Source organism: Crocuta crocuta, unplaced genomic scaffold, assembly GCF_008692635.1.
Source record: "Crocuta crocuta isolate KB4526 unplaced genomic scaffold, BGI_CrCroc_1.0 scaffold234, whole genome shotgun sequence".
NCBI classification, from domain to species: domain Eukaryota; kingdom Metazoa; phylum Chordata; class Mammalia; order Carnivora; family Hyaenidae; genus Crocuta; species Crocuta crocuta.
This window is the reverse complement of record NW_027529647.1, coordinates 1,890,321-1,898,749: the sequence shown is the minus strand read 5'-3', so window position 1 is coordinate 1,898,749 and position 8,429 is coordinate 1,890,321. Positions and strand designations below refer to the sequence as shown.

Here is an 8,429-nt window from a genome sequence, read left to right as displayed (position 1 = left end):
TCCTGTTCTCACAGCCAGCTTTAATACCTAGGGAGCTATTAACAAGTGCTATATAAACCCATAGAATGGCTTGCTTTGTTTGTTTTTACAACCTCTTAACAAGGGAAGAGGAAGTAAAAAAACCACAGGGAGGCAGAATGGGAAGCCACCCAAACTCCTCTACCTCACTTCCCCTTCACGTAAGCACCAAGAGTGCTTCCAAAGATCCAAAAATACTTGAGAGGTCCTAGACTACTTTTGTGTCCTATAAATAGAACCCTTGCTGTCTAGGGCCTTGGGGACACTTAACAAGCTTTATCAAATAAAAGTTTACAGGAAAACCTACATGAACTTTTAAAAGCAGAGTTGAATGAACCTCATTTTCCACAGGAAAAAAATGGGGGGGGGGGGAGAGAGAGAGATCAAGCACATGAGCAGAGCAGAGAGAGAGAGAAGGAGAGAATCCCAAGCAGGCTTCACATTATCAGTGCAGAGCCCTACGTGGGGCTAGATCTCACAAACCTTGAGATCATGACCTGAGGTGAAATCAAGACTCAGATGCTCATCCAGCTGAGCCACCCTGGCACCCCCTGAAATTTGTTTTAAGAGGAAAATTTTCTTGACCAGTTGACCAACTCTTGGCTTAAAGGGGAAGTAAAATAAAAACTGCAATGACAGTTTTGAAATGATCAATAAGCATGTTGTATATAAAAATTATGGGAAATAAAGCTGTACTTTGAGGAAAACTCATAGCCTTAAAATGCTTTTATTCATTAAACAGAGATTAGAAATAAACTGATACTTATTGAAAGTTTAATTTGTTTATTTTTTAATGTTTATTTTTGAGAGAGAGATCACGAAGGGGAGAAGGGCAGAGAGAGAGAGAGAGAGAGAGAGAGAGAGAGAGGGAGACAAAGAATCAGAAGGAGCCTCCAGGCTCCAGCCTCTGAGCTGTCAGCACAGAGCCTGATGTGGGCCTTGAACCCACGAGCTGTGAGATCATGGTCTGAGCTGAAGTCGGATGCTTAACCAACTGAGCCAACCAGGCGCCCCTATTGAAAATTTAATTTGTATAGAAACTGTACTTAAAGATATTTTACTGAATCTTTGTAGTACTTATAAGGTGGGCACTGTGACTTGCCCTTATCTTTTCAGAATGCTCCAAAGTACGACTAGGCCTATCACTGTGATGGCCTAGGTTCTTAGTTTCTGGGAGTATTTGACACTTTTCTTGATTCAATGCTACAAACATTTATTAATGTTTATTATGCACATCGAACTTTAAGGGATGAAGAGATGAATAATTGATGTCCCCTACCCTATAAGACCCAGTCACGTGTGTGATGTTGATGTAGGTGTATCAGAAGAGCAGAAGACGACACAGGTCAGAGCATTGATCATAACTAAGCTCCCAGCTAAGGTCAGCTGTGTTTAGTGCTAAAAATAAGTTCCAAACAAAGTACCCCTGGAGCCCAGAAGAAAGTGATCCTCACTTGGGTTGAGGGCAGGAGTCAGCTGTTCAGGGCCTGTGTCACAAAGATCTTTAAAGCTTTGTTGGGGCGCCTGGGTGGCTTAGTCGGTTAAGCGTCCGACTTTCGCTTAGGTCATGATCTCACGTTTCGTGGGTTCGAGCCCCGCGTCGGGCTCTGTGCTGACTGCCAGCTCAGAGCCTGGAGCCTGTTTCAGTCTGTGACTCCCTCTCTCTCTGACCCTCCCCTGCTCACGCTGTCTCTCTCTCTCCTAGAAATAAATAAAACATAAAAAAAAAATCTTTAAAGCTTTGTTGAGGAGTCTGTGCTTTATTATCAAGACAGTGGGGAAGCACTGGAGGAGGTGTGTGTGGGTAAAGACTTTTGTTGTTGTTGCTCTTTTGTTTTTCCCCTTCATAATAGTTTCTCATATGTGGAACTGCTTGATTAAAGAGGAGAAACAGGGGCACTTGGGTTGCTCAGTTGGCGAGGCATCCGACTCTTGATTTCAGCTCAGGTCATGATCAAACAGTTTGGGAGTCTGAGACCTGCAGCTGGCTCTGTGCTGACATCACCAATTCTTGGGATTTTCTCTCCATCCCTCTCGGCCTTTCCCCCATTCATGAGCTCTTGCTCTCTCTCTCAAAATAAGTAAATAAATTAAGAAAATAAATAAAGGGGAAAAACAGGGGCTCCTCAGTGGCTCAGTCAGTTAAGCGTCTGAGTTCAGATCTTGGAGTTCATGGGTTCAAGCCCTGTATCAGGCTCCACCTGGCAGTGCGGAGCCTGCTTGGGACTCTCTCTCCCTCCCTCTCTCTCTCTCTCTCTGCCCCTCCCCACTCGCTTGCTGTCTCAAAAATGAATAAATTAACTTTAAAAAATGAAGAGGAGAAACATTTTAAGATTCGTTAAAGTTTAACTATTTATTTTGAGAGAGAAAGAGAGCATGAGTGGGAGAGGGACAGAGACCACAGACCAGAAGTGGGAGAATCCCAAGCAGGCTCCACGCTTAGCATGGAACCTGACTCAAGGCTCAATCTCACGACTGCAAGACCATGACCTGAGCTGATACAAAGCACTTAACCGACTGAGCCACCCAGGTGCCCCAAAATTTTAAGGTTCTTAAAACACACGTTCACATTGCTTTCCATAAAATGCAGTACATTCATGGGGTCCCTCCCCTGTTGGGAGATTTTAGTGTTCATAAAGGTCAAAGAAGGGAGCTTTGCTCACAGCGGGGGCACTGGTGAGGTTCTTTTCCTGAATGAGTCCCATGGTGCCCAGGGAATCTGATGTGGAGAGGTTCTTCCAGGTTGGAGTTCTCAGGGTTTTCTTCCTAGAGAAGGGTTGGATGCTCGGTAAGTTCTGCTGAGTCTTGGGATTTCCACATGGGCTTTCTAAAGGTTTATAGTCTTTTTTGTAAAGTAGACCCTTAGAGAGCATTCCCCTCTGAAGTCACAGTGATTGGATGTAGAGTTTCCAGTTTTCTTTCTGCTTTGAAGAAGCTTCTTCATCTTCTCTCCTGATCTTAAAACCTGAGAGAAGACATGGAAGTTTAAAATGTCCCCATGTCCCCAGGGGAAAGAAAGTGAGGGTGAGAAAAGGGTTTTATTAAGCCAGTAATGGGATAGAAAGTCCTAAATATATCTCCAAGCTTTTTACATCAATTAAGTCTGAAGCTTTCTTTTCTTTCTTCCCTTGAATCCAGTGAACACTTACCTCATCTTGAAGCCAAATCTTTGTTTCTTTCAAATTCTGCAGTCCCTTCACCCATGGCTCTTCTCTGTGCTCCACTGGGAAGCTCAGGCCAGGCTTTGGTACTGGATATCCTGGCCACAAAACAGACAGGAAGCACGAGAGTTTGGCTGACCACTGATTGGGAGGGTGATTTCAGGGCCAGATGGCCTCTCTGTATCCATTTCCTCAGTTAGGATGATTTCACCTAAAGCCTCTGTCAGCAGTATTTCAATATTAAAAAAAACCAAAATGAGGGGAAACTCCTTTTGTGCTCCGTTAAAGGCTATTGTCCTCCAATCTGTGAACAAGGAGTGAATTAGTTCTGTGTTAAAATCAATGCACTAGGGGTGCCTGAATGGCTCAGTTGGTTAAGTAGCAGACTCTTGGTTTAGGCTCCGGTCATTATCTCATTGTTTGTGGGATTGAGCCCTGCATCTGGCTCTGTGCTGACAGCGCAGAGCCTGCTTGGGATTTTCTCTCTCTGCTCCTCCCCTACTCTCTCTCTCTCTCTCAAAATAAACAAACTTAAAAGAATCAATGTACTAAATTTTTAGTTTTACCGTATCTTTGAAAATTTTGATAAAAGAATTATCAAAGTTAGGACTGAAGTGTGATGTCAGTCTTCCTAAAATTCTGAGTGTGTCAAAGCTGAGAAACATTTTCTTACTGAGTCCCAAGAGAGAAAAAGCGGTAAAAGTGGGAATGGGAACTGTGTCCTGGTTTCATTTCAGTTAAGAGATTTTTCCAATGAAAATTGATATGTGAACTGGGTTGGCTGGTGACTGGCAATTGGTGTCTTTACACATTTCTTCTAGCTGAAGCCTAGAAGGGAGTTATCTTGAAGTTAACTGAAACAACTCTCTACCCGTGTTTCTGGCAGTGCGGAGACGGCTGGTGCCATCGTGCCCAGCTCCTTTCCCTGCTCCGTCCTAGCACTCCCTCCCTCGTTGAGAGCAGCTGTGGCGCGCACCCTCCTTCTGTGCCTTCCTCCCCTCCTCACCCTTGACAAAGTTTATTGCTTTGCAATAAAATGTGAATTGGTAAATAGTCATTTGAAAATGCTTAAATACTAACATTACCAAACAGTATTAGCAAGTTAGTTTGGCTAATGTTACTCTGAAAAAAAAGGAAATTCTAGAACATTTTACCAAAATATAGGAAGTGGAGCAAAATGCCTTAACTTGTATTCACAGAGAGAAGTGACCTATTTCAGAATACAAGGAAAATGCATTTCATATGAAATGCCATTTAAAGTCAGTGTTTTATGATTGGACTTCAAAGCTAAGAGTAAGATCAAAGAGTAATTTGGTATTCATAAAAGCAAACCCTGAGCCATAGATCACAGGAAAGCTCTAGTCCAGGAAAGTGGGATGAGACCAAAGCCGGGGAGAGTGGCAGATAGCAAGCAGAGGCTTAGGGTGGCAGAAGCCTGGAGGCCAGGGTACCCTCAGGTGAGAGGCAGGGAAAGAAGCATGTCAGACTGCCAGGAGCTGCTTATCTGTCTGCTCCCTCACCAACAGGCAGAGACTGGAAAGTCTTAACACTGGGTGCTTCATCAGATACCGGTTTGCAGACCACACACAGACAGCTGCCCCGCCTGAGTGCAAGGGAATCTAGAAGGCCTAAGGAAGGCCTGAAAGCAGCTCCAGAGGCAGAATCTACTGACCATGAGAGCTAAGACCAGGATTAGTAGGAGTTCTTTGTCTGAGATTCAAATGTGTCTTTGTAATAGTCAGGGAGCCACCTATAGCTGAGGACAAGAAAATAGAAGGAAGTAGAATCAGTAATGGTTACCAGAGGCACACTTACTTCCCTTAACTCACTTTTCACCGAAGACCTAAACTAGTGGTTCTTTTCATCTTTTTGGAGGTTTTCAGAACTTGATGGAAGCCATGGATTTGCTTCCTAGAAAATACACATATACATGCAGTATTGCATAAAGTATCAAAAAGTTTAAAAGCTCTCCAAATCCATTTATGTGACCCTCTAGAACTGTGCTGGCCAATACAGTAGCCACTAGGTGGCACTTAGCAGCACGAGCGCATTTCAGCTGCATTTCAGCATCCCAGCAAGTTAAGTGTACAGTGGTGCTCTACAATTTCATGGAGTTAAGAACTCCTGCCCCAATGACCCCCTGCAGATCTACTGACCTGTGACCCCACTCCTAGTAACATACCAGCTATTTTCTATGTCTGAATATAGATACCTCAAAGAAACAGAATACTGAGAGTAATTTTGAGTAACAGTCCATCTTGCTTCAAGTCCCCATTAGTAACCTAAATCTAGCAGATGATTCGTTCTTCCCATCTCAGGGTATGTGTAGTTTTGCAAACATTTTCGTGTTCCCATATCCTGCAATAAAAATCCAAGCGGCTTTTCTACGATATAGGGTGAGACTTCGGGAATTTACTGTGTATTAGTAACAGTTAATATTCACTGAGTTTATATTGCCAGGTACCGTTCTAAGCATCCTACACGTAGCTCATTTAATCCTCACTGAATATTATAAGGTGAGGATAGTGTTATCTCCTCAAAACAGATAAGGGAACTGAAGTTTGGTGGCCAGTGAGATTGAGTAACTTGTCTGAGATGAAGTAGTAAATGCCAGCGAAGTGATATATTAGGTTAGAATCTGTAATCTCCTGAAATATGTGGAAAACATGAAAATGGCCTTAGAGGACTCTGAGGTCACATGTCTCAGCAAGGGGTTCTGAGAAGGGTTTCTGCCTGTGTGCTGAGGCTGCTGAGGTCACATTTGCCACAACAGCTATGGACCTCTTTCCCTCGAGCGGAACCAGAAAAAACACAAAATAGTCAGGACTCGCTCCACCCAGTCGTCCAAAGCCGGTCCTCACATCACCCTTTTTACTATTACGGCAGCCTGAACTTTAGCGACAGACTAGTTGTACGACCCTGGACAAGGGCGTTAGCTGACATTCGGTGCCGTTATCTGTTCCATGGGGATGATAACAGCATCTATGTCCTACAGTTTTGAGTGCTGTGAGGGTCCAGCTCCATAAGGCAGGCGCTCAGTAAAAGGTTACTGGTTTTCACGATTCACTCCTGCGACGCTCTTATCTCCGGAGCCCACGGGCCCGACTGTCGCTAGAGGTAAGGGAGGAGCTGAGCCGACTCCCCGGGTTTCCTTCCGTTCCTCGCTCGCAGGGAGGTTCACAAGCTTCATCACAAGACCTAGGAAGGAGCTGAATAACAATTCTGCCCTCGCAGAAATGGACTATAAGCAGCACGTCCTGGGTCCCCAGGAGCCCTCGGGGACGTCCAGCCTCCAGGAGCTGGACCCTGACGGGGCAAGGGACTGCAGAGCGCTCCCAGCGCCACGGCCCCAGCAGCGTGCCGGAAGCACCGCCGCAGCGCGTGGCTCCCCGCCCCTCCTCCCGGCACCTGTCTCGGCGCAGGCGCGGGCCGCACAACAGACTACAACTCCCGGCAAACCCCTCGGCGACGAGGACCCGGGCTGGTTCGCCGCTTCCCGCCCTCCTTTCCGGCGCAGAGAAGCGGCGGAGAGGACCCTGGCTTCCGTGCTTCCGAGGGCTCAGGGACCGAGGGGCTCTCCCCTGCAGCTCCGAGTAACCAGAGCAAGTGGGGACTGCCTTTAAACCCGTTGTGACCGGGACAGTGATTTTCAAGCTTGTTTGAGGGGGAAGAGCTTGTTAACAATTTGGATTGTTTGGTCCTGCCCGACACTGACGCGCTGGATTTCGCGTGATTCGGGGTTTTCACTTTAGTAAGCTTTCTGGGAATTCTGACCAGGTAGTCGGCCGGTCCCGCCCGCCGTAGGCTTGTTTTCCTCTAAACTTAGCTGCCCCGCCTCTCGTCTCCAATTGGGCTGTCGCTCGTCCCGTCCCCTCAGACAACTCTTCCTCTCTGGTTGGTCGGCGGTGAGTCTGTGGCGACACCTGACCCAATAGGCACTAGAATTCGCAGATCGTGATCCGGAAGTTGGTCCCGAGCCTGCGCCGTTGGCTGTGGACGCCTAACGCGCGCTGGGACTTCCGGCGTGAAGCCGAGCTCCTAGGCTTGTGCGAGCGGGAGAGGAGTGTACAGGCGGGGCGTCCGGGTCCTGCCCTGGGGAGGTTTGGCCGGTTCCTGGACAGGGAGGCGGCGCGACGGCGCCCGTGATCGACTGAGGCCAAGGCACCGTAGCCGGCTGCGCCCGGGCTGGGGCTGGGCTCCGTGGGGCCCGCGGAGCCTTCTTGGGCGGGTGCAGCTGGTTTCGGGGCCAGGGTGCCCCGGGGGGCCTGAGGATGGCGTCGGGCCCGAGCTCCCAAGACCGGGAAGGGCTCCTGATAGTGAAACTGGAGGAGGACTGCGCCTGGAGCCAGGAGCTGCCGCCGCCAGATCCAGGGCCCAGCCCTGAGGCCTCCCACTTACGCTTCAGAAGGTTCCGCTTCCAAGAGGCCGCTGGGCCCCGGGAAGCCCTCAGCCGGCTCCAGGAGCTTTGCCATGAGTGGCTCCGGCCTGAAATGCGCACCAAGGAGCAAATCCTGGAGCTACTGGTCCTGGAGCAGTTCCTGACCATCCTGCCCCAGGAGATCCAGAGCAGGGTGCAGGAGCTGCATCCGGAGAGCGGCGAGGAAGCGGTCACCCTTGTGGAGAGCATGCAGCGAGAGCTCGGGAGGCTGAGACTACAGGTGAGAGAAAGAGCTGTTGTATCTGCGGTTCGTTTGGCCCCGAGGACTGGGACATCGCGGCGGCCCTGTTCTCCATCCCCATTTACTTGGCCCCCTGAGTAGACTTCACACGGGCAAGAGGTCTTTTTATAGTTTAGTAGGAAGACTCGTTCTCCAGGTTCCCCTGAAGAATTTCCGCATGGAGGCACGGGTTCTGCACCAGTGTGACCCCGGAGTTAATTCTCAGGGTTCAAATCCTCACTCTGCTCCGTAGTAGTTTTGCGACTTTGGGAAAATTACTTAATTTCTTTAGGCTTCAGATTTGCCACTTAGTAAAGCGAAAATGAGAAAATATCTTCCTAGGGTTGTTTTGAGAGTTGCGGATAGAGCATCATGCAGTTTTCATTACACTGCTGGCTAATGGTGCTTAACGGCCTTTAGCTGTTGTTAGGTTAGACTCAGCAGTCTGGTCTCCTCTGCGGAGCTAGGTAGGGTTAACTGTAGATTTAGAAAAATAGTTTGGCACTGAGGCTCTGAAGGCGTTTGTGCCCCCCGGGGTCACTCAAGTTTAATTTATCCTGGAGTGAGGAATGGAAGCCTGTAGATAAAATTA

At 48.0% G+C, this 8,429-nt stretch overlaps 1 protein-coding gene and 1 long non-coding RNA gene across 4 annotated transcripts in view; one reads left to right on the top strand and one right to left on the bottom strand.

Moving 5' to 3' along the window:
• Positions 1-2,386: 2,386 nt before the first annotated feature.
• LOC144230336 (uncharacterized) lies at positions 2,387-7,001 on the bottom strand. The gene is made up of 3 exons (XR_013334750.1): positions 6,954-7,001; positions 3,168-3,483; positions 2,387-2,983 (listed from the first exon to the last, which is right to left on the bottom strand). It is a non-coding gene; the product is annotated as an uncharacterized LOC144230336 (long non-coding RNA).
• A 61-nt stretch (positions 7,002-7,062) lies between these two features.
• Positions 7,063-8,429, top strand: part of ZNF263 (zinc finger protein 263) — a 7,003-nt gene continuing 5,636 nt past the window's right edge. The window contains exon 1 of one of the 3 annotated variants that reach the window (XM_077762572.1): positions 7,063-7,837. In XM_077762572.1, the coding sequence (XP_077618698.1) occupies positions 7,451-7,837 (387 nt within the window). In that variant the 5' untranslated portion in view covers positions 7,063-7,450. The remainder of the gene's footprint in view (positions 7,838-8,429) is intronic. The other 2 variants (XM_077762571.1, XM_077762570.1) reach the window with 2 other exon arrangements.